We start from the raw sequence: 23,963 nt of genomic DNA on the forward strand, positions 1-23,963 counted from the left end.
TATGTATTATCTACCTTATTTAATGCTTGTTCATCTCCCCTTCTGAAGGTAGAACCATATTTTATGTCCCCACTGTCTAGCACAGACCTCAGAAAATACATTTGTTGAAAGAATGAAGTCAGATTTCTGCCACACCCATGTCCTCATGTGACTACAGGCAGCCAACACCAAGCAGAGACACAGACACTCACCTCACGCAGGTGTTAACCCCCAACCCTGTCCCAGGCCCAATATACTCACACCCAGTGAGGTCACTGAGGGATTTTTATTTGTACTGATTTTGCTATAAAGTGTTGCTGAGGTAGAGCCAACTGTCCAGGGCTGGACAGGGGCAAGGAACACAGGGACCCAGGGAAAGGACAGCCAGGGGCCTGGGTTGTGGTGCAGGGCCTCTCAGTCATCCCTATAAATATTTAATAAACCGGGCAATAAACAGAGGGTAGGCAAGAGCCGGAGGGGCAGGCAGAGAAGGCTTCAAGGAGTGAGAGGCTACAGGCCCCTGGAGAATGAAGGGGTATAGAGTTGGGCATGGACCCAGAGCCTCCTTACCCAGTCCTCCTGGATTAACTTAGGGCATATGGAGCAGAGAGGGTTTCAGACGGAAGGTATCAAGAAAAGAGAAGACACCCCGCTTTCGAGGGGCTGCCCCTGCACCCCCAACCCCTCCTTTGAGCAGGGGGAGCGGGAGGGGACCTCCTGGGAAGTCCACGGAGCTGGTCCGCTTGAGCCGCAGGCGAGCACGGGCCTGGGCACCCCAGGCCTTGCCTCGAGCTGCAGAGGCCACAAGACACTTCTGGTACTGAACCTAGGGAAAAGGGGAATGTGAGGATCCAGCTCCTTTCTGCCCCTGGACTCCCTGAAAGCTTCTGCAGAAGAGGCAACTGGCCATGGCTTCAGTCTGCTATGAATGAGGCTGGTAGTCGGCCCCATCTGGAGCCCCTACAGCATTCCCAGGGAGCTCAATAACAGAAACAGAAAATTTGACATTTACTGAGCATTTAAGGAGGGCTGGACACTGTGCTAAGTGCTTTGCATAATTTAACTTAATTCAAAGTTATTTATCAGGTATTATTACCATTTTGCAAATGAGGAAATTTTGGTTCAGAGAGAATATACGTAACTTGCCCAAGGTCACCTAGGCAAAAAATGATAGAACTGGAGTTCAGACTTACCCATAATGTATCCTAAGTGATCTTCCTGACCCACAAACTTAAATTCACTGCTCAAAACCTTTCAATGGCTCAAAGTGACTTGGGACAAAATAAACTCATGACCACAATCTCTAAGTTCTTCCATGACCTGATGTTTTTTCTGCCCCCATCTCTCACTTCATCCACCCCTCCAGATACACTAGATTCTTTTAGATACCCTACTCCACCAATATTGCTCTCATCTTCACAGCTGGGCGTCCTTGTATTTGGCACACCTTCTGTCCCATTCCCCTTTACCAAACTTCTTCCTTGAACCTTCAATTCTCAGCTTCCTATCACCTCTTTCAGGTGGCCTTCTGGAATGGGTCATCTCCTTCATCATCCTGTGGTGTACAACTCCCTTCTGGTCTGTCTCTGATCTAACCTGAGTGTTGTGTGAGGGCAAAGTCTGTGCCTTCTCTACCAGTGAATTCCCAGGATCCAGTATGGTGCCCGGGACCCTGTAGGCACTCATGTTTGTTAAGGAAAGAGTAAGCTGAATTCATAGAGTGCAAGCATCCCACATTCCAATGTGCACAGATGCCAGGAAATAACCTAAACGAGAGAAACAGGAGAAATAGTGCCCACCCTACCGCGAACAGCCCCTACACAATTCAGCTGAATGTTGAAATTTATGTGTGGACCCACTATCAGAGGTTCTGATATTTTAAGAGAAACAGGAATAGCAATTAATAACATGAAATATTCTGGCTTTAAATATTAGCAACTAACTTGAACTTATTAAAAACAGCATGAGGGCCAAATAAAAGAGTAGTTTACTATAGTCAGCCCTGGGATTACTGGTTTGTGATTTCTGGAGGGTGCCAATCCTGAGCCCCAGTCACCAGTACAGAGCAGCTGCAGGGCAACCCCACCCACCCATCCCCACCCGTAACTCACCATGCAAGCAGCCTGCACAGCTTCAGAGAGTCCCCCTGCATGGGGCTGGCACCAGAAGGCTGCACACTGGAAGCTCTGACGGCCCAGGTCAGCAATGAGGCCAAAGGTGTGAGGGTCACGGCCAACACCAATAAAGGTCACAAGGCGCACAGGGCACTGCCATAGTGGTTCCTCCTCTGCACCAGCTTCTGCCTGCCCACACCAGGCCTGGTCACTAGAGGACTGGGCACTGGCTGGACCCAGTGAGCTCTTCCAATAGCAAGCAATGAGCCCCTGAGCATCCCTCCCACCCCTCCACAGCCCCCACCTTCACCTTCTTCTGGTACCTGAATGGGATGTGCAGTCATTAGAGAGTCAGACACACTGAGCATGGCAGGGACCCAGGTATCCTGGTCCCCCCGGGTGGTGAGGATACCAATGGCCTCATTCAGCACGTCCATGCCTGGGGGGACATGCGACACCATAGTGTCGCCCAGATGTAAAGAAAAAAGGGATCTGCAGGGAGTGTCTAGGCCCCTCTCACAGACTTGGGATTCAGAGAGATGGCAATAGAAGGGCTGGGGCTGGGCTTAGAATCCTGAGTTGGGAAGGATGGCACACTGTAGGCCGGACAGGGCCATGGGAGCACTCTGAGAAATGGTGGTAGATCCTACCATACCCACCTTCCCTGACCTCATGTAGCCCACCTCCTCAGCTAGCTCAGTCCTCACCCAGCTCAGTCCTCACCCATGGCTTTGTTGACTGGCAAGGTCCCCATGTACAGTGCCTCGTACTTCTGAGCAGCCTGGCTCACTGCATCCAGCAGCTCCACTGAAATGTACACGCAGCAAGTTGGCCTGAGCACTCTCTCAATGACCCCCTTACCCACCCTTCTGAGAACTGGAGCTAGTAAAAGGAAGGCCACGGATGCTCCTCCAATTCAGAGTTTGGGATCCCTGGAACCAGCACACATCAGAAGTCCCACATCTCCAGGGAAGTACTAAACAACCATGACTAAACAGCCCAAACTTTCACTAAAGTAGCCTCTTACTGCAATGCAAGACCTCCCTCCCCATACCTTGCCGTGGCAGGTCTTCAGGGGAGATGGGGTCTAGGGAGGAGCAAGGGGAATCACCACTGACACCTACTCGCTCTGACAAGATCTGAAACACAGTGCAACCAGCATGAGATAAAGGGAGAGGGTCAATACTTCCCTGACCCAACCACTTTGGAAGCTTCAGACCAGCTCCATACCCACAATTCCTGCCCCATTCTTGGCCCTTACCTGGGCACAGAGCCCATGTAGGACACTGGCGATGGCCTTGGCAGGGACATCACAGCGAAACACATGGCACTTGAGCATACAGCTGTCTTTGTCACCCGCCACAAAAGCGAAGTCCCTAGCAGGGTGAGAGATGGGGCTGGGGCAGGGGCAGGGGCAGGGGTGGAGATTGGGGTAGGGTAGAGGCTGGGTAGGAACAGGGACCTGGAGTGCCTGCAGGAGACTGGAGAGTCAGGCAAAGGACATGGTGGGGATAGAATAGGGAGGTCAGGGCTGGGGCTCAAGGCACCGGGCTGTCGCTCACCTGTCACTGTTCCGGAAGCATGTGGGAGCACAGGAGAGAATCAGCCCAGCCTCTCAGGCTCTCCCCCATCCGTCCCTGCTGAGCTGGGCCCACCCTCCCCAACCACAGCCGGACCAGGCAGGGGAGGCAGAGCGTGGGTCCATGTCAGAGAATCTGTGTCCAGGGGTTCAAGTACAGAGGATCAGCATCAGTGGGGATCACAGCCTGCAGGAGGGAGGGAGGAGCAACTCTCACTTGAAGGGGGATGTAGGGGTCCTCACCGGCCCTTGGAGCTGCCCACACCCCACACACGGATGTGCACCAGAGGCTGGCAGTGGATTAGACTGTGGTCCAGAGGATTCACCAGGCTCATGGCATCCTTCTTTAGGATCATCAGCATGTTCTGGCCCTGCCAAGGAAAGGTCAGTCCAGAGCTCAGATGAAGGTGGTTGCCACGGAGAACAGGCAATTCAGCAACAACTGTCTCTGCTGGGCCCTGGGCTGAATCCCTTGAAGGGCCAGCCAGCTCACCTCACCCCAGGCACCATCTGGGGGCTGGCTGCGGCTACGGCTGCGAGTCTGGGCCAGTTGCTGGATGCAGTTATTGACTGCAATACTGCTCTTCCCTGGTACCAGATCCTCTTCGGGTACCTCTACCCAACCCAGGGAGCGGACTGCAAAGCACTGACGGGTTAGGGGAAAGGACAGGAGGGCTCTGAGTAAGTGGAGGTGGACATGGAAGTGGAACAGGAGGCAGAGTAGGATGGGAGATGTTGCAGGTTCCACACACATAAACCTTCTGGTACCCACTCCCTTCACACTTCATCACTTCTTCCCAGCCCACTCCCACCCCTGACCTTTCCCTTGGAACAATCCACCACCCCACACCATTCCTTGGGCCCTCAGGCCCAAGACACTACCTTAGCCCCTGGCTCCACACTCTGGATGTAGGACTCCTCACCATACCAGGGCAGAGAGTTCCTGGAAGAGAGCCAGAGCTCGTAAGGTGACCACACTTCCTACAGAAGGGACAGTAGGGAAGCCCTGACTGCTTGATGGGCATGAGATGTGGGATAAGACCCAGAACCTAGTGCCCCAAATATAAAACCAGAGTGGGAGAGGACCCAGGACATATTAAATGAATATAACACAGAGTGAGGTTTAAAATTCAAACAAAAATTCAGGACACAGGACATAGGATAAAAGTTGCAAACATGGAACAGGATCCAAAACTTGGACCAAAACCCCAAATTGAGACAAGACTCTCTAACACAGGACAGGAACCCCCACAGAAAAGAGCTTAGTACAGTGGCCAAGATCTAGAATGTGGTTTATCAGTACCCAGAACAGGAAAGAACATGTAGAAAAACACAGATCACGGAACAAGGGACAAACTTCAAAATACTGTCTCAAGAAATGGGACAGAGCCGAGAACCTGGGCTTGAAAGCAAAATGTGAGTCCAGCTGCATCTCTGAATATCATGGAACCCCAAGTCTTTCATTCTGCCTGGCCTATCCCTGTTACCTGCGGTCCAGTGAGCTCTCCAGGCTAGAGAAGGATCTCCCCTTGGGGGGCCGAAGTCCCCAAATCCCCTCCATCCTCTGTAGAGAGGGAACTAGGTCAGTGTGGCAGCAGACCTAGATCCACACACAGGCTCAGACCCCCCTCCTCACACTCCACCTACCGTGCCTGGATCCTCTGCATCGCCTGTCTCCCAGGTTGGGCGCTGCCACTGGGTGCTGCCACTGGGTACATGCCAGTAGTAAGTACCTGCAGCATCTCGTATCTTCCTCCAGCCAGGGGGCAGTCCTGGCTCCCCCTCAAGACTCTGGTCCCCCCACAAGTCATCTACAGGAACATGGGATGGGGAGAGGAATCACGGGATTGGAGAGGGAAGGCATATTGGTGTGTTCAGAATAACCCTGTCAGAACCAACCTCCAGGGGCGCCTGGGTGGCTCAGTCCCTTAAGCAGCTATCTTGGGCTCAGGTCATGATCTCAGGGTCCTGGGATCAGCCCCACATGGGGCTGGCTCCCTGCTCAGCAGGGAGCCTGCTTCTCCCTTTTCCCGCTTGTGCTCTCTCTCTCTCAAATTAATAAATTAAAGGGAAAAAAAAAAAGAACACTCCAACCCAAAGGGACAATCCTTAGGATGGAGGTCCAGGAGGTCCTCTACAGAGCAAAGATCCAGGGATCACTTGTCCCCTGGTCCTCACCCTGAGACATACCCCGTCGACTCCCTCGTTCCCCCTCAGCTCCCCATCCTCCCATCGGGCCCCTCCGTGCACACCATCGCAGTTGACCAGAATGATGGCCAGCATGTAATCCTTGCCCAGCATAGCCCGACCGCGTCCCCGCCGGCCTTCGCCGGCCCGCAATCTCAGCCCAGCTCGAACTCCGGAGCGGCTGCCCTCACAAACCCAGCCTCTCTGCTCTGGCCAGGCCAACGGGCGCTGCACAAATACAAGGTGGGGTAAGAGCCGAGTCCCAGGGGCGGGAAAGGACGAGCCTGAGCAGCGCCGCCCGCCGAGGGGTGGCGCGTGTAAACAGGCCTCTAGATCCCCAAGTGGGTGCACGTTTCCGTGCGTGGCTCCGGGAAAAGCGCACCGACCGACGCCAACGCCCCCGCTGACATCACGGCGCAACTCTGAGCTCATCGAGGGGCGGTCGTCCAGCCAGACGAACGTGCGCAGTGCGCACATGCGCACGAGTGAGCTCATCACGTCCAGGTCGTGAGCGCGCGCGGACACGCAGCTTGTGTCGCGCCGGAGGCGTCACGTGGGAGTACCTGAGAGAAGGAGACTACCCGGGCTCCGCCGTCGGGAGAGCACCTCCACCCTTTCCAAAAATGCCCCGGAAGTGCCTTCGCCCTCAGTAAAGATGGCCGTAGCACTTAGCATGAAGGAGGCGGGGCTGCGCCTGCGCAACAAGCTCGGCGGGGAAGATGGCGGATGACAAGGTGAGTGAATGTGGGGGGTATCTGCAGTGCGGGGTGGTCTTCACACCGTTTTAGTCCTTGGGAGAGGCGATACTTGGAGCCTCTCTTGAGTAGGGGTGCCCTTTATGGGGTTTTTACTTTTGTCGGGTTTATACTCTTGTCGACTGCCTCAACACTGGGGAGTGGAGTAGCGGAGCAATACACGAGGCAAGCTGAGCCGGGCATCTCCCAGGTGTCCTCTCCCGGGACCCTCAAGATCCTTAATTACTGGCACACACTCAGACACACTCACACTGACATACTCCTCACTCTTGCATTCCCTAGCCCCCCGAAATTTCCCTCCTGGAAACACGATGTTTCCAAGCCACACGGACACGGACATTCTCATTCAAACTCTTGTTGCGCGCACACTGAATTTTATACTTCGAGGTGATCAGAGCCACTTAGTTCATTTACCCACACTCCTGCAGACAGCCACCCCACGCCCACCCCAGCTAGCGCATCCAGTCACACATTCAGTTTGGGAAGCCCAGGCAGAAATCAGGTTTACCCCAGAGCGTCCAGGGAAGTGCCTCAGGCCATTATTCACCATTGGTCTTAAGTTTAGCACCATCCGCACATTTACTAAGTACTTAACAGTTTTTGTGTTAGGCTTGGGGACCCAGTAGGCAAGACTGACTGGTTGCCACTTTCATGTAGCTTAATAGTCGAGTCAGTCCGCCTGATAAATCCAATTGAAGGTGTCCTAGCTGTTCCTTTTGCCTCCCTACACACTGCTTGCTATATAAAATTCTGTAAGGGTTGTCACAGATGAGATCCCATCTGTCACCCCCTCCATGACCCCCGTGTGAATTCACTTTTTTTTTTTTCAATATTTATTTATTTGACAGAGAGAGACATAGCTAGATAGGGAATACAAGCAGGGGGAGTGAGAGAGGGAGAAGCAGGCTTCCCGCTGAGCAAGGAGCCCGATGCGGGGCTCAATCCCAGGACCCTGGGATCATGACCTGAGCCGAAGGCAGACACTTAACGATTGAGCCACCGAGGCTCCCCTGTGAATTCACTTTTGAATGTCTTTTTTTGTTACCACCATCATCGCAGGAAGTTTTTATAAGAGATTTCTCATGCTCACACCCCCACCCACCCAGCCTCTGATAGACCTGAGCAGAGAATAGGGCTGCGTTAACCCGCTGGAGCCGGCTTCTTTCTTGTTCTAGGATTCTCTGCCCAAGCTTAAGGACCTGGCATTTCTCAAGAACCAGCTGGAACGCCTGCAGCAGCGTGTGGAAGACGAAGTCAGCAGTGGTGTGAGCCAGGTAAAGTTGCACCTGCCTACCACTCCCCCCGCAACCCACCGTTGGACTGCATTGACCTATACACTTTTGAATGGGTAATAGAGATTTATTCAGCAAATGGTTATTGAGGGCCAGTTCTCTGTGACCCCCAAGGAAAGTTTCCCTAAGAAAACGACACTTGAACTGGCATCTTAAATAGAAGTTAACTACGTAAAGAGGAGAGAAGAGAACATTTCAGGCAGATGGAACAACATATGCAAAGCTCTCATGGTTGGAAGTAGCATGATGAATATGGGGAGTGACAATAAATTTAGTTTGGCTACAGTAATGGGGAGCGTGATAGGAAGTGATGCTGGAAAAGCCGGCAGGGGTCAGATTCCTCAGGGACATCTCTGTAGCTTTGTGGTCGTAGGGTTCTGTGGTTGGAGTCTTCTAACCACAGCGTTCTGAGATTGTGTGATCAGGACTTCTAGGTTCTTTTTCTGCCTCTAGAACCTTGAGAGAATCTTTGGAAAGAATACTGCAGCTTTTTAGAGTAAGGAGGAGCAGGTGGTGGGATGCTCTAGGGTGAGGTTGAGTAGATCCTGGATAGAGAAGGGAGACCCTGGCTGAGTTTTCTCCTTCATTTTGCTCCACAGGATGGCTCACTCATGTCCTCCCCATTCCTCAAGGGCTTCTTAGCCGGCTATGTGGTGGCCAAACTGAGGGCATCAGCAGTATTGGGCTTTGCTGTGGGTACCTGCACTGGCATCTACGCAGCTCAGGCATATGCCGTGCCCAATGTGGAGAAGACACTGAGGGACTATCTTCGGTCATTGCGAAAGGGGCCTGACTAGCTCTGGATCCCATGGGGGAGGAAGGATGAGCACCTCGGGCCTGCAGGGAGAGGCCTTTCAACCACAGACACCATATTTGGCTTCCCCACCTATCACCCTCTTGCTATCTCCAACTTGCCCACAGCCTTCATCCTTGCTTTCCTTCCTGCAGAGGGTAAACAGTGGCTTATCAGCCAGCAGTTGGGACGCCCCTCCTTAACCCCATGGGACTGGCCCCGAGACTGTGGCTTCTAGGGCCACCAGCCCCTTCGTCTTCCAGCCCTGACTGTGGAGTTTGCAGCTGACTCTGATTCTCAGTATTCTCTCTAGCGATGTACCACGGCTCCTCCGTCCTGCGAGCTGGCTCCATACTGATGTTCCCCAAACTTGTTACAATTCCTGCTGCCTCCTTGCTAGCTACACAGGCCACCCGGGGGCTGGTTTGGGCATGAGTGTAGAGGACGGGGGTATGCCAGGCCTGGGCCGTCCCAGGCAGGCCCGCTGGACCCTGATGCTGCTCCTGTCCACCGCCATGTATGGCGCCCATGCCCCGTTGCTGGCACTGTGCCATGTGAACGGCAGAGTGCCCTTCCGGCCCTCCTCGGCCGTGCTGCTGACTGAGCTGACCAAACTACTGCTGTGCGCCTTCTCCCTCTTGGTGGGCTGGCAAGCATGGCCCCGGGGGGCCCCACCATGGCGCCAGGCTGCCCCCTTTGCACTATCAGCCCTACTCTACGGAGCTAACAACAACCTGGTGATCTATCTTCAACGTTACATGGACCCCAGCACCTACCAGGTGCTGAGCAATCTCAAGATTGGAAGCACGGCCCTGTTCTACTGCCTCTGTCTCCAACACCGCCTCTCTGCACGCCAGGGCTTAGCACTGCTACTGCTGATGGCAGCAGGGGCCTGCTATGCAGCTGGGGGCCTCCAGGACCCTGGGAACACCCTTCCTGGGCCCCCTTCAGCAGCTGCTGCTGGCCCCATGGCCCTGCATATCACTCCACTGGGACTGCTGCTTCTCATCTTGTACTGCCTCATCTCGGGCCTGTCGTCCGTGTACACAGAACTGCTTATGAAGCGACAGAGGCTGCCCCTAGCACTTCAGAACCTCTTCCTCTACACTTTCGGTGTGCTCCTGAATCTGGGTCTGCATGCAGGTGGCGGCCCTGGCCCCGGCCTCCTGGAGGGTTTCTCCGGATGGGCAGCGCTTGTGGTGCTGAGCCAGGCACTAAGTGGACTGCTCATGTCAGCCGTCATGAAGCACGGCAGCAGCATCACACGCCTCTTTGTTGTGTCCTGCTCACTGGTGGTCAATGCCGTGCTCTCGGCAGCCCTGCTGCGGTTGCAGCTCACTGCGGCCTTCTTCCTGGCCACGCTGCTCATTGGTCTGGCTGTGCGCCTGTATTATGGCAGCCGCTAGCCCCCGACCACCTCCACCCAGACTCCTGACCCTGTGGATTGGGTACCACCATGAGAGCCACCTCCCAGGCCTCCGGACCCTTCCTCAGCCGCCAGCCCTGTAACAAGTGCCTTGTGACAAAAGGGGTGGTGAGAGCAGCTAGGTTCGTCTCTGGAGGTGGGTGAATGAAGGGTTACCCCAGGAGACTTGAAGACTGGGTTTGATTAAAGAAACTTAACTTCCCAGAAGTCCATCCACACTAAGGAATTGGGGAAGCATCAATACCTAGGCCCCAGAAATGACCCCACCCCCAATGGAGGGGGCTCCCTGCCTCATCCTGCATGAATGCAGTTGTTTCAAGTGGGGTATGGGCACCAGTTGGCTTTTCCTTGCCTCCTGTGGTCACCCCAGCAGACCCATTGCCCCCGGGCCTGGTGCGGGCTACTCCAGCCCAGCTTTGGTACATGACTCCCCCATTAGAGACATTCAGCCCTCACTGTAATGCAGGAAAGCCCGATTGCCACAGCTTTTATATTGATCACCCAGGCCACTCTTCCAAGCTCCCCCAGCTCCAGCAGCACCTGGAGACAGTGCCCCATGCTCCCTCCACAGTGCTGCTTTCCACACCCATCCAGCCTTTGTTCTGGAAACCCCAGAGAGGGCTGGAGCTTGACTCATCTCAGGGAATGTTGCCCCTGGGCCCTGGCTTAAGGCTACACTCCTGACCTCTCTGCTCACCCCAAGGGCCCTCTCCAAGCCCACTGCCCCCTCTACAGTTCCTAGGAGGTACCATTCTTCTCACTCTGGGTCCTGCCCCTGCCTAGCAGTGTCCCAGCTCTCAACAGTTAAGGGAAGCTCTACACAGAGTGACCTGGAACCAGGCACAGGGAAATTTGGTGTAGCTCAATCAGTGTCTCTATGTAAGCAATAAAGTCTTAATAAAGTGTTCTGGGGTGCAGGTGGTTCCTGCAATTGGCTGTGGTAGTCCTGTGTCTTCGTGTTGCGTATCTTCACTCAAACATAATTTTGTGCCCCTAGTGCCCTGAATGTCTTAATGCTGGAGTAACTTACAGACTAGGAGGAAAGACTCTTTTCTCCTAGTTGTTGCCAGGAGCATTATTTCCTTTAGGGCTCCAGGGAATGGAGACTGTTCTCCGTTGTAGAACTCTCCAGATTTCTCTGAAGCACAAACTTGGGCGCTGTGGAGAATTTGGAGGGATTCTTGGGAATAGAAGGTACTGGGCCTGGCAGGACAAACTAGATTTTAGGCTAGAGAACTCATGGGTTCAGTATGGTTTTGATTCTCATTTCCTCTGGTTCCCTCATTGATATTTCTTCCTGTCATCTCTCCTCATGGCCAGAGGAACATGAGGCCCTGCTCCCATGGGAGAATACCTAGTAAACTTAAAAAAATTTTTCAAAGAAAAAAAAAAAGTGAGACCTATTGGAGAATCTTAGGAAGTAGGGTAGGGTTTGGGAATCTTTTTTCTTTTTTCTTGTTCTTTAATAAGCTCTCTAAATGATTCCAGTGCACACTGCATCTTGTGAACCGCTATGTGCAGTGTAGAACTATGGCCAACCAGGCTTGAATTTGAATTCTGGCTCTGTCACTTATTAGCTGACTGTCCTTGGGTAGTTACTTAACCTCTCCAAGCTTTAGTTGCCTTACCTCTGAAATGGGGGTCAAATGGCACCTATCACTATATATAGGGTAGTGGGAGAGGCTAAAATGAAGTTGCGGATATTAGGCGCTTAACAGGGACTGACAGTGAGACCTGGTTTAGTAGTAGTGTTAATTATCCATAATGAAGGTTAGCTTGGTTATTGAGTCCCATCTCCCTCTCCTTTCTAGGCCCCTTAAGAATGAAGAGAAAGGAAGCCACCCTTGCAGGATTACCGATCAGATTTCTCCCCAGGGTAGCAATCCGGCAATGACTAGCTTCAGCCTACTCTACTCCCTGCCGAAGCTGCTGGTTCTGGGCTTGGAGCTCCTGGTTCTGCGTGGCCAGGTCGATGTTGTCTTGCAGGACACCAGCCAGCAGGCTTCGGTGGTGATGCTCAGTGGTCATGGCCTGCTCCTCCCACAGCCTTCGCCAGGCTCGGAATACCTGTGCCCAGATTCAGAGATGCCTGTCAGTCAGTCAGCCTTGGAACCATTTCAAGGCCTGCCTTCTGACCTCACTGACCTGCAGCATATGGCGTGTCTGAGCTTGGGCAGCCTGCACGTGCAGGTCATAGAGGGCTGCGAGGTCCCGCTCCGCAGTGTCCTGCTCTGCCTGAAGGACCTCCAGCTGGAGCCTCAGCACCGTCTGCTCCCGGGGCCATCTCTGCCTCTTCTTGGAGGCCTTCAGTGATAATACATAGTCTTGTTCAGTGCCACCTGTGTGCCAGGCTCTGTTCTAAACACTTCATGTGTGTTATTTCAGTTTATCAAATGAAAACCATATGAGGTAGTTGCCATTTTAGTTTTCCAAATCTGGTAGATAGATTTGGAAACTGTGGATCAGAGAAGTGACCGAACCTTGCCAAATTCACATGGCTAGTGAGGGGCAGAACTGAGATGACACATGCCTTTCAGTGGTTCACTGTCATTCTTAGGGTAAAGTCCAGATCAGAGGCATGGCACACACTGGTCTCTTTAGCCTCTCCTCTGACCTGCACCTGCCAGGGCCCACCAGATGGACAATTTGCAATACCCAGACTACTTTGCCACTGCTTCCCTCTGGACTTTTGCTCATACAGTATTGTCCTCAGAACATATCCCCACAACCCCCATGGACACAAGTTTTGGTTTCTTAATTTGTTCAAACGAGTTATATGTACTCTGCCTCTATGTGATAAGTACAGACTGCCCAAGCAGAGCTCAGTCCCGTGAATTCCTTTGGCTGATTTGGTTTTTTGTCTCCGCTAAATGCCATCGTCTGTGATCCACTCCAGCCTGGGTCCGGCACACCTCTCTGTTCCCGCAAGCCCTTAGCTCCCTGCATCACAGCACTTTAGCCCTGCAAATGGCTTCATCTGTCCCCCACAAAGCTGTAAGGACCAGGAGAGGGTATGGCCCACTCTGTTGTGACTGAGGCTGGATCCCAGCGCCCGGCACAGTGCCTGGACCAATTAGAAGAAGCCTCAGGTCCCCTACTTGACCCTCCTTACCTCCTCTCCAGCCACCAGGCCTTTGACCTGGTCACCTGTCACCTCCTCCTCCTGTTCCAAATACTTCAGTTCCTCTTGGATCCATATTTGGTGCTGTTCGTGCAGTCTTTTCCTCCGTGCCTGGGCCAAGAAGAACTGCAGGGCCACATCTGGGACCTGCCAGGGCTAGGTGGCATTAGTCTAGGCTCAGCCAGAAGCCCATGTGTGTTCATAGCCTTGGGACTCAGGGTCCAACTTTTCAACAGAACCCCACTACCAGAGCTGCTCCTAGAACGTGTCCAGGACCTAACCGGCCTGTAAGAGCCAGGAGCCTGGACAGAGACTTGGAGGTCATAGGGAGAAAGGAGAGGTATTGGCTCTGCTAATAGCTGCCATGGAGGCCTGAAGGATCCTATACCCCTAATGTGACCCAGTAGCAAAATAGCCTTCCCGTGCCCCTCCCTTAGGAATCACATAGGCTTTTGGGTCTTCTTTTTGCCAGAAGCTCCATATTTCTCCCTGATGTTGGGGCAAGGAAGCAGTAGACATATTAACAGGGCTCTGCAACTCCACTCCCCCAACATCTTCCGCTGTTCTGGGGCACATGAGGTATTACCTGTTCCTCAGAGTCCCTAAGAGGATGATTTTGGTGGAGCCCAGTTCCTAGAGATGCTGTTATTCCTACCACTGGAAGAAAATGCAGTTAAGCCCAGTAAAGGTGGAGAAGATACCTGACTCCACCCCAAGCCCCAAACCCACCTTTGGGCTCTCCCTGGAAGCCTGGGCTGTGGCTTGCTGTTGAACCTATCAGCTGCAAGAATATAGTAGGAGTGAGAATTCCATACCCTTCCTTCTGAGCTCAGGGCTTTAAGATCAGGCAGATCGGGGTCCCAGCCCCTCCTCTCCTCAGCTGTGTGATGTCAGGCAGGTGACTAGTCTTTTGAATCCATGTAAAATAGAGCTGATGAAAGTTGTAGAGAGCATGAAATAAGATGAGGCACCCTGGGGCACCTAGGTGGCTCAGTCGTTAAGCGTCTGCCTTCGGCTCAGGTCATGATCCCAGAGTCCTGGGATCGAGTCCCACATTGGGCTCCCTGCTTGGCGGGAAGCCTGCTTCTCCCTCTCCCACTCCCCCTGCCTGTGTTCCTGCTCTCGCTATCTCTCTCTCTCTGTCAAATAAATAAATAAAATCTTAAAAAAAAAAAAAAAAAAAAAGATAAGGCACCCAAAGCACAAGTGGCAGGAACCTCTCAATAACTGGGAGCTTACATGCCTAATTCCCAGAACTCAGGGCTGTAAAAACAAGTCAGTAATTACAAAAAGGGAAGGACCAGGAGGCGGACAGGAGCAGCGTTCCAGCCACACTGTGGCAAATCCTGGAAGACAGTGCCCCCTTCTGCACAGGAGAGGCCATGCATTCTAAACGGATGCAAAAGTACCATATTGAGTCTAAAGACTAGGATATGTTTGCCCCTCTGCTACCTTTGATTATATCAGTGACCCTGAGATACTCAGATCCCTTCTCTGAGCCTCAGTTTGCTCACCTGAAAAATGTAAGCAATGTTGTCTTCTCTGCTTAAAAAAATTCTATGGTTTCCCCTTCAAGATGAAGTCCAAACATCTCAATAAATTTACAAAGCCCTTTATGACCTGGCCCCTACTTCACTCTTTAATCCTTCTCTCTTGACTCTTCCTCAAGCTATTCTCCAGCAAAATGAGCTGCTTGCAGTCACCCAAAGAGATCAAGCTCTTACTTATTTCTGAGACTTTGCCTGTTATCTTCCGTGCCTGGAATGTTCTTCACTCATTTTTCCTGGCCACCTCCTTTAGGAATCAACTTCCATGAAACGTTCACTCCTTCTCTTGCCAAGACTAACTTAGACGCCCCATAGAACCCTGTGTTGATAAGGCCTTCAGAGCACTGATCATGGTGTTATAATAGTTTCTTTCCAGAAATTATAAACTCCATGAGGACAGGGATTTCCCAGGGTCTACATAGCACTGTGCCTAACACAGAGTGAGAAGTCAATAAATGTCTGGGAATCAATAAATTAGTGAATCAAGGAAGGGCCTCCTCATAGTGCTCTCTAAACAGGAGAAGAAGGCGGAGGTCAATGGGGCTCCTAAGAGGTTGAACAAGAAGACCTACCTGTAGTTCTGGAAGCCCCACAGCCTCAGCTTTTACCCTTTTGAGCATCCGGTTTCCTGGGCGCCGGCTCCAGGCTTTTACCACCTATGGAGAGAGGGTTCAGGGTAGGCTCCAGCCGTTGCTCTCTCAGGCACCTCCAGGCCTCACCTTGCTTACCTGCAATTCTCACAATGCCCTGCCCAACTGGCTGAGCCCACTGTCTGTCAGGTTGTCTCCAAGGAGGCCTGAACGCAGGCTCTTCAGGCCAGCCCGGCAGGCCCGGGCCTCTGCTACGGCATCCCACAGGGTGGGCCTCACCTGTTTCACCTGCATCCTCCTTTCCTCGGCCCCCAACAGAGCAGCCCAGAGCAAGCTCGGGGAGCCACCTAGTGAGGGGAGATTCAGAGTGAATCACTCCTTCTGGATTCCAAAGCACACTGCCTATAATACTTGTAATTTTTATTAATAGCACTATTTATAAAAATAGCTAATGCCTATCACGTGTTTACATGTGCTTGATGGCACTGTGCCAAGGCTTTTCATGGATTCTCTTTTTTTATCCACATAACACTCCAATGGGGCAGCAACTCTAATTTGTCTTACCCCCATATTTCCCAGGTGAAGCAAAATGAAGCTCAGAGAAGTCAAGCAACTTCCTGGTGAGTAGCAGAGCTGACTTAAGTCCAGTTTTGTCTGACATTAAGGCCTGGGCCCTTAATCATGATACCAAACTGGCCAGTGGATAAATACACTTTTATCCTTCACTGCTTTATCCTTGAGGGCATGAACTGCCCTATTTTATCCTCCTCACTCCACAGGGCCTGGCACAGTGAGTGGTCTGGGAGCATATTAGCCAAATTAATGTGTGTTCATTAGTTTTGGAGACAGATAACCAAGCTTTTTATTATTATTATTATTATTATTATAGAAAATTTCAAACATATACAAAGTACAGGAAACCCATCTATTTATCACCCAGCTTCAATAATTATCAACTCTTGACCATTCTTGTTTGCTCTATACCCTCCACTTGAACTCCCCCACGTCTCTGACATCATACCATTTCACAGAGGCCTGATTTTTAATAAGTGTGTGAAAACAGGCAAGTTCTTTCCCTCCTTTGATCCTCCCTTTCCTCATTTATAAATTAGGCTTCCCTCTCTTTCCTCATCTAACTTAGATATGTCTCATGGGCTTGTGGTAAGAATAAAAGGCATTAGTGTAAAAATGCTTGGTAAACTGTTGAAAGTCTCTGAAGGGTGAGGGGTTGCTTTTCTATTGGCCCTGCCTCTCCAGACTTTGGCAATCTAGCCATCCTGGGACCTTTCTGAATCCTGGCTCTCCCAGAGGGTTAGGCTTTCTCTGGACTGCAGTTGGGGCTGCAGCTGATTTGGTAAGAGGGTGGGTCAGGCATAAGTCAGATCCCAGAGCTTCCGCCAAGAACCCCCCACCCCCCCAGGCCACCTTGAGGGTCCAGGCGAAGAAGAAGGCCGCTGTAGTTGTTTCCTTCCAGGAGCCGTGAGACAATCCAGGGCAGAGAACCCTCCACCTGCTCACCAATAACCTTACCAGCCAACACCTGCAGCAGGGGGCAATCTCTACCAGAAGGAGGGAGGAAGAAAGGAAATGTCCACTGGTGGGTGGGGAAAGATACTGGCCCAAATCACACTCTGATGGGAAAGTTGACTATTTCCAGTAACTTTTGTGCACCACCAGGCAGATTTGCAACCTTGCATAGATCTTTTTTTTATTTTATTATTTTTAAAATTACACAATGTATTCTCATAGTACAAAATTTAATTCATCTATCTGATAAGGGACTTGTATCCAGAATATTTAAAGAACTCTTACCCTCAATAATAAAAGACTAATCACCCAGTTTAAAATGGCAAAGCAAGGTGACATCCACAAAAATGGCAGAGGAGGGAACTCTGGGAGTCTGTCTATTGCCAGAAACATCTGGCAAAAATGGTCAGAATCAACCTTCCTGGAATTCTGGGGGATAGTCAAAGGTTTACAGCAACCAAGTGAATGCTTCACTGGGAGAAAGCCAACTTAAATATGTTGAGATCTTTGTGGTGTTTTAACTTACTCCAGCCCCAGCCTCCTCCCCAGCACAGAGGTGGTCTTGAAGACAAGAGCCCACATTTCTGGTGGGGATACTTGGCTCTGGAGGGACCTGAGCAGATCTTGTTCCCAAAGAATTGTGTTTGTTGTTTTGACTATCTAGGGTTTCCCCCAAAGAACTAACAAAAAGGGCTTCCCTTTGTTTCACTTCCCTTGGAACTCTCTCAGGGCAGAACAGCTATGCTAGAGGACAGTCCCTCAAAACATTGCAAGATGAAAGAACGAGCAAAAATAACAGTTGGAGCAAACAACGAATGCATGGAAAGACTGGGAGGAAAAGTTGGGAAGTGAGATTTGGGGGAATAAGGAAAATTCCCCCACACACTAGAGAACCTAGAAAGCCACACACATGCCCAGGGCAGGATGCATGCTGAGAAAACACCTGAGAAGATCATAAGTTTTCATTTCTGGATGATTTTTCAGCTCAGTGCAAGCAGGAAATGAGGCTAAGGCAGAGCTGTAAATGGACTGGCTAAGCACAGAAGCACCGACCCAACACAGAGCCAATCTACGGAATGCTGGAGATTTTTTTTCTTTTTTCTTTTCTTTCTCTTTTCTTCCTTTAGAAAAAAAAGGAGGGGGGTTGGTCCCAGCAGTTTAAGTAATTCAATGTCAGGTCACTAGCTAACCACCGAGATAATGGAGACTTCAGTGACCACAAAGAAAACAGTTTTTGCAAAAATTTTTTGAAACCATAACTAAGCAAGCAGATAGCTGTAGCCCACAACAAGCAACAATGCCAACCTAGAGAGGATGGAGAATTTGGTTTTCAGAGTTATCACATTATCATACCAAAAATGTCAGAGCATTAAGGAAAAGAAATGGAGACTTAAGAGACCAGCACAATAAATAATATAATCTTTATAAAAATAAAAATTCTCAAATTGGTCAGTTTCCAACCATAAAGATATCAAGCATGCAAATAAACAAGAACGTATGGCCCACAGGAGAAAAAAAATTTAACAGAAACTTCCCTAAGCAAGTACAGACATTGGATTCACTACACAAAGACTTTAATTCAACTATCTTAAATATGCTCAGAAAACTAAAAGAAATCAAGAAAATGATGCCTCAATGAATAGAAAATATCTATAGAAGCATAGAAATTATAAAAAGGAACCAAGTAGGGGTGCCTGGGTGGCTCAGTCGTTAAGCGTCTGCCTTCGGCTCAGGTCATGATCCCAGGGTCCTGTGATCGAGCCCCGCATCGCGCTCCCTGCTCAGCGGGAAGCCTGCTTCTCCCTCTCCCACTCCCCCTGCTTGTGTTCCCTCTCTCGCTGTGTCTCTCTGTGTCAAATAAATAAAATCTTAAAAAAAAAAAAAAAGGAACCAAGTAGAGGGGCACCTGGCTGGCTCAGTTGGTGTAGCATGAGGCTCTTGATCTCAGGGTCATGAGTTCAAGCCCCATGGCAGGTGTAAAGCTTACTTAAAATAGAATAAAATAAAATAGGAACCAAGTAGAAATTCCAGAGCTGAAAAGTACAGTAACTGAATTCATAAATTCCCGAGAGGGCAGATTTGAGCAGGCACAAGAAAGAACCTCAGCAAAGTTGAAAATAAGTCAAATAGAATTATGCAGTCCGAGGAGCAGAAAGAAAAAAGAATGAAGGAAAATGAGCCTAAGGGACCGGTGGATGCATCAGGTGTATAAACATATGCAGAATGGGAATCTCAGAGGGAAAAGAGAGAGAAAAGGGGGCAGAAAGATTATGTGAAGAAATAATACTCAAAAATTCCCCCAAATTATATGAAAGACATTAATCTATACATCCAAGAAGCTCAACAAATTCCAAGAAAGATAAGCTCAAAGAGATCCATGCCAAGACACGTTATAATCAAACTGTCAAAAGCTAAAGAGAGAATCTTGAAAATAGCATAGGAGAAGCAACTTGTTATGTACAAGTGATACTTCATAAGATGAGTTTCTCATCAGAAATTATGGAGGCCAGGAGTGCCTGGGTGGCTCAGTCGGTTAAGCATCTGCCTTCAGCTCAGGTCATGATCCCAGGGTCCTGGGATAGAGCCCTGCATTGGGCTCCTTGCTCAGTAGGGAGCCTGCTTCTCCCTCTCCCTCTGCCTGCCACTCCCCCTGCTTGTGCTCTCTCTCTCTCGTTCGCTCTTTCTCTCTTAAGTAAATAAATAAAATCTTAAAAAGAAATTATGGAGGCCAGAAGTCAGTGAGATGACATACTTAAAGTGCTGTAAGAAAAAGCCTGTCAAGAATGGGAGAAGATATTTGCAAATGACATATCAGATAAAGGGCTAGTATCAAAATCTACAAAGAACTTATCAAACTCATCACCCAAAAAACAAATAATCCAATCAAGAAATGGGCAGAAGGCATGAACAGACACTTCTGCAAAGAAGACATCCAAATGGTCAACAGACACTGAAAAAGTGTTCAACCTCACTTGGCATCAGGGAAATACAAATCAAAACCTCAGTGAGATACCACCTCACACCAGTCAGAATGGCTAAAATTAACAAGTCAGGAAATGACAGATGTTGGTGAGGATGCGGAGAAAGGGGAACCCTCCTACACTGTTGGTGGGAGTGCAAGCTGGCGCAGCCACTCTGGAAAACAGTAAGGAGGTTCCTCAAAAAGTTGAAAATAGAGCTACCCACGACCCAGCAATTGCACTACTGGGTATTTACCCCAAAGATACAAATGTAGTGATCTGAAGGGGCACCTGCCCCCCAATGTGTAGAGCAGCAATGTCCACAATAGCCAAACTATGGAAAGAGCCAAGATGTCCATCAACAGATGAATGGATAAAGAAGATGTGATGTATGTATGTATGTATGTATATATATACACAATGAAATATTATGCAGCCATCAAAAAACGAAATCTTGCCATTTGCAATGACATGGATGGAACTAGAGGGTATTATGCTGAGCAAAATAAGTCAATCAGAGAAAGACAATTATCATATGAGCTCACTGATATGAGAAATTTGAGAAACAAGACAGAGGATCATAGGGGAAGGGAGGGGAAAATGAAACAAGATGAAACCAGAGAGGGAGACAAACCATAAGAGACTCTTAATCTCAGGAAATAAACTGGGTTTCTGGGGTGGAGGGGGGTGGGAGGGATGGGGTGGCTGGGTGATGGACATTGGGGAGGGTATGTGCTATGGTGAGCACTGTGAATTGTGTAAAACTGATGAATCACAGACTGTACCCCTGAAACAAATAATATACTATATATTAATAAAAGAAAAAAAAAGAAAAGAAAAAGCCTGTCAACTAAGAATTCTATATCTGGGAAAATTATCCTTTAAGAATGTGGGAGAAATTAAGGTATTCCTAGATTAGTAAAAGCTGATGGAATTCATTGTGAATAGACCTGCCTTATAAGAAATGCTAAAGGAAAGAGTCATTTACCATGTCAGAGGTGAGGAAAGGAGACTCTGGGGCTGGCCTGGGTCTCTGCATCCATATTTCAGAACCCCACCCCCAACCGCCACTCCCCAAAGCAGTCAGAAGACTCCATCAGACTTACAGGGCTCTGGGGAGCTGCAGGATCTTCAAGGCCCCTCGCCACATGCCCTGGATCCCAGGCTCCTCAGAAGGATCAGGCCCTGGGCAGGACATGGTGACAGTGAGCAGAGAGCAGGCCCTGTGGAGGAGAGGGTAAGATCAGGCCAAACACCTAAGGGATGGGGGTGGGAGGTGACAGGTGCCCTCCCATCCTCACCTGCCTTCATCCCCTGCAGCCTGCAAGTACAGCTCCAAGGCAGCTCTTGAGTCGGACACCTCCACCTCACTGGCATTTTCCATCACCCTGGAAGAAGGGGAGGCTGAGCTCAACTCTCAAGGGTTGAGCACCAGGGTTCTGCCCAGCCCCCCAGAATCTCTTCATGGGGAGTCCATTTGCGATCCAAAGAGCCTGTAAGAATCATCCCCAAGGTTCCAAGCTCAGTACATCCCCTAAAAGGCTCTCATCTTCATGATCTCTTTTTCCCTCCTGTCATCTGCCCAGTGAGGGAAATAAGCTAGCTGGGATTTCTCCCATTTTACAGATGGAGAAACTGAAGTTCTGCTCAGTGAGATGCTCAAATCTCCCAGGATGATAATGACTGAGTTGAAGAGGCATAGATGGGTAGGGTAAGAAGAGTGAGAGGGTTGGGGATATGAGATGCAGGGAAGAGGATGAGAGGGCGTGATAAGCATGACCCCAAGTGCATGGCAGTGGAGAGAAACCTCCAAGGGCTGGGTTTGGGGGTGTCAGCCCTGCTTTAAGACAAGCACCCTCAGATCCCATTGGGCCCTGGACACTCACAAGCCTAGGGGGGACACATCTAGCACTGACAGGTTCTCCGTCCCTGGAGAGAGCATGTCCCGAGTCCTCCCACTGGGGCTGAGCTGGAATCATGCAAGCACAACACCGGTTACAAATAGAGCCTTTCCCAGACTTCAGCTCACACGATCCTCCCACTGGGGCCCTGTGGGCCAACCAGGGCACCAAAATTCAGCCATTTGAGGCAGGAAAAAGGAGGCCTCAGAGAGGCAAGCCCACGCTGGTGAGCAGCTGAATGAGGCTGGGCTCAAGCTTTTCTGGCTGCTCATAAGCCTCAGGCATTTTCTGCAGCACTGCCAGGGCCTTGGCTCCCAGGTCTCCCCTCCCTGCAAGGTCTCACCTGCACCAGGCTAAGGGTAATAAGCACAGGATCAGGGTTCCCGTGGGGCAGAGCTTCCTCAAACAGCATCTGCAACAGCTAAAGTGGAGAAAGGGGTTCAGTAGGGATGCAGAAAGGATGAATCCGCACTTCAACATTTCCTGAGGGTGCAGTTCTGCACCCAGTTCTGTACTAGGGGCACAGTGTCCAGGACAGAAACAGCCCCGGCCCTCACGGTTCACAGAGAGCCAGTCAAATGAGTAGACATTTTCAGTGAGACCTGCTGTTTCCTATATGACATGTTTCTGAAGCTGCTATTTTGATTTGGGGGGCATTTTCATGAAGCCCTAAAAACAAAACTGTCAAGTTTATTATCAGTATTATGAAAAACTGTGAAGATTAGACTCCCTGGATATTTGATCTTTGCACACCACCCCTCCCTGACCTTCACCCCCATGGACCCCAGCCTCCAGCCTTCCCCAGCCTCTTAATCACTGCCCAGATTGGTCCTGGCAAAACATTCTGTATGGACTGCAGTGCACTGTAGGAACCCCAAGGAGGGGAACCTAATCCAGCTAGGAAGGGGAAGGCAAGTTTCTCAAAGGTATCCGGGAGCCTTGTGAGACCTATGCCCGGTGGCTCCTCTGGGACTCCCCTGAGGTACGAGCCGGGGTGTCTCTGCTTCCCGACCCCGAAGCAGTAGGGCTACACTGTACCCTTGGGCCACCAAGCCTAGTGTGGACTGGACTCGTGCTAGCAGCTCCTGCTCAGCCTCCTGCAGGGGACACAGAGACATCTCCTGATCTCAGGTGCCCTGACCCAGTCTGTCCGAGCAAAGGACTTGGGAAGCACTCAGCGCTCCAGGATCCAGGAGCCTGAGGGCTCCCATGCTCCTCCCATCTCCCTACAACCCCCCTACCTGAGCAGCATCAGAGCCCAGGACTCTGTCAAAGGTGATGCATTGTTCCTGTGGGGAGGGCTAGGCTCGGCATTGTCATTCCCATCTTCCCCAGCCCTCACCCGCACCCCATCCCATTTTTACCTGAGTGTCTGGAGTGCCTGGCTGAAGCAGGCAGATGCTCTTGGGCCCCTCCAGAAGGAGTGTGGGGCAACAGGTCTCCTCAGGGCCTAAGAAAGATGGGCTATATATCAACTCTCATGGGGGAAACTGCCAGGACCCCTAGGTCCTGCTCTCAACTTTGGCCTCAGTTTCCTAACCTAGAGTACTACGCACAGGATCAGAGCCCCTGAGAAGCAGAGCTTCCTCAAACAGCATCTGCAGCAGCTAAAGCCGTAAAATGACCTCCTCCTTCCCCTCTCCCAAGGGGGTCCCCCAGGCTGCACTCTCTCTAAGAATGAATGTGTAAGGACTTCTTACCTGATCCTCTGCCTCCCTCTACTTCTACTTCCACCACTACAGTCAGCCTGGCCGGGGGGGGGGGGGGGGGGGGGGGGGGGGTTGCCCGTGAGGGCTGGGGTCACTGAGCTGTCCTGGCCCAAACCAGCCCCTGTGCTTGCCGCCTCTCCACACGCCGTGGCTTTCATGCCTCTCAGATTCCCCTCAATAATTCATCTCCTTGATCTGAGGGCTCTGGAGAGGGCCTCTAAATAACAACTTATCAAAGGAGGTGGCAGTCCCCTCTTTTCTTTCTTCTCTTTTCTTTCTTTCTCTTTCTTCTTTTCTTTCTTCCTTCCTTCCTTCCTTTCTTCCTTCCTTCCTTTCTCCTTCCTTTCTTCCTTCCTTCCTTCCTTCCTTTCTTTCTTTCTTTCTTTCTTTCTTTCTTTCTTTCTTTCTTTCTTTCTTTCTTTCTTCTTTCTTTCTTCTTTCTTTCTTCCTTCCTTTCAGTGAGTATAAGCGATAGAAGTTTAT

General features: G+C 50.6%; 4 protein-coding genes across 9 annotated transcripts; 2 read left to right on the top strand and 2 right to left on the bottom strand.

Moving 5' to 3' along the window:
* Positions 1-246: 246 nt before the first annotated feature.
* APBB3 (amyloid beta precursor protein binding family B member 3) lies at positions 247-6,314 on the bottom strand. Of its 4 annotated transcripts, none has more exons than XM_045893780.3 (12): positions 6,242-6,314; positions 5,320-5,483; positions 5,160-5,236; positions 4,555-4,615; positions 4,166-4,318; positions 3,916-4,043; positions 3,355-3,469; positions 3,148-3,232; positions 2,817-2,900; positions 2,417-2,532; positions 2,091-2,282; positions 247-805 (listed from the first exon to the last, which is right to left on the bottom strand). In XM_045893780.3, the coding sequence occupies exons 1-12, from the start codon at positions 6,267-6,269 to the stop codon at positions 569-571; spliced, it is 1,440 nt and encodes a 479-aa protein (XP_045749736.1). In that variant the 5' UTR covers positions 6,270-6,314; the 3' UTR covers positions 247-568. The 4 variants fall into 4 exon arrangements, with proteins under 4 accessions (XP_045749736.1, XP_045749725.2, XP_064452063.1 ...); XM_045893769.3 differs by having other exon boundaries at positions 5,925-6,309; XM_064595993.1 differs by lacking the exon at positions 4,166-4,318 and having other exon boundaries at positions 5,925-6,310.
* LOC123857199 (SLC35A4 upstream open reading frame protein) lies at positions 6,273-8,733 on the top strand. Its single transcript, XM_045893844.3, has 3 exons — positions 6,273-6,593; positions 7,790-7,888; positions 8,506-8,733. Exons 1-3 carry the CDS (start codon positions 6,579-6,581, stop codon positions 8,701-8,703), a joined length of 312 nt encoding a protein of 103 aa, XP_045749800.1. The 5' UTR covers positions 6,273-6,578; the 3' UTR covers positions 8,704-8,733.
* A 157-nt stretch (positions 8,734-8,890) lies between these two features.
* On the top strand, positions 8,891-11,061 carry SLC35A4 (solute carrier family 35 member A4). Its single transcript, XM_045893819.3, has one exon. The coding sequence runs from the start codon at positions 9,131-9,133 to the stop codon at positions 10,103-10,105; it is 975 nt and encodes a 324-aa protein (XP_045749775.1). The 5' UTR covers positions 8,891-9,130; the 3' UTR covers positions 10,106-11,061.
* Positions 11,062-12,287: 1,226 nt separating this feature from the next.
* LOC135365353 (uncharacterized) lies at positions 12,288-23,556 on the bottom strand. 3 transcript variants are annotated; one of them, XM_064595996.1, is made up of 7 exons: positions 23,136-23,556; positions 22,115-22,192; positions 21,172-21,258; positions 20,977-21,093; positions 16,809-16,942; positions 15,522-15,730; positions 12,288-15,449 (listed from the first exon to the last, which is right to left on the bottom strand). In XM_064595996.1, the coding sequence occupies exons 3-6, from the start codon at positions 21,252-21,254 to the stop codon at positions 15,531-15,533; spliced, it is 534 nt and encodes a 177-aa protein (XP_064452066.1). In that variant the 5' UTR covers positions 21,255-21,258; positions 22,115-22,192; positions 23,136-23,556; the 3' UTR covers positions 12,288-15,449; positions 15,522-15,530. The 3 variants fall into 3 exon arrangements, 2 of the variants coding, with proteins under 2 accessions (XP_064452066.1, XP_064452065.1); XR_010413026.1 differs by having other exon boundaries at positions 15,522-16,942; positions 20,977-21,055; XM_064595995.1 differs by lacking the exon at positions 23,136-23,556 and having other exon boundaries at positions 22,115-22,508.
* Positions 23,557-23,963: the final 407 nt, after the last annotated feature.

This window comes from Mirounga angustirostris, unplaced genomic scaffold, assembly GCF_029215605.1.
Source record: "Mirounga angustirostris isolate CCGP_5_RB_7025 unplaced genomic scaffold, mMirAng1.0.hap1 SCAF_7, whole genome shotgun sequence".
Lineage (NCBI taxonomy): Eukaryota > Metazoa > Chordata > Mammalia > Carnivora > Phocidae > Mirounga > Mirounga angustirostris.

What these genes read in the sequence shown, in the direction of transcription:
- APBB3 (XM_045893769.3), bottom strand. Translation starts at nt 6,291, where the DNA reads ATGAGCTCAGAGTTGCGCCGTGATGTCAGCGGGGGCGTTGGCGTCGGT. An exon ending in CATTCTGGTCAACTGCGATG is followed by an intron (nt 5,484 to 5,924) that starts GTGTGCACGGAG and finishes ATGTTCCTGTAG; the next exon opens with ATGACTTGTGGGGGGACCAG. An exon ending in TGACTGCACATCCCATTCAG is followed by an intron (nt 2,283 to 2,416) that starts GTACCAGAAGAA and finishes TGGTGTGGGCAG; the next exon opens with GCAGAAGCTGGTGCAGAGGA.
- LOC123857199 (XM_045893844.3), top strand. An exon ending in TCAGCAGTGGTGTGAGCCAG is followed by an intron (nt 7,889 to 8,505) that starts GTAAAGTTGCAC and finishes TTTGCTCCACAG; the next exon opens with GATGGCTCACTCATGTCCTC.
- SLC35A4 (XM_045893819.3), top strand. Translation starts at nt 9,131, where the DNA reads ATGAGTGTAGAGGACGGGGGTATGCCAGGCCTGGGCCGTCCCAGGCAG.
- LOC135365353 (XM_064595995.1), bottom strand. Translation starts at nt 22,251, where the DNA reads ATGTTGAAGTGCGGATTCATCCTTTCTGCATCCCTACTGAACCCCTTT. An exon ending in GCTGCAGGGGATGAAGGCAG is followed by an intron (nt 21,094 to 21,171) that starts GTGAGGATGGGA and finishes TCTCCTCCACAG; the next exon opens with GGCCTGCTCTCTGCTCACTG. An exon ending in TCTTCGCCTGGACCCTCAAG is followed by an intron (nt 15,731 to 16,808) that starts GTGGCCTGGGGG and finishes TCCCCTCACTAG; the next exon opens with GTGGCTCCCCGAGCTTGCTC.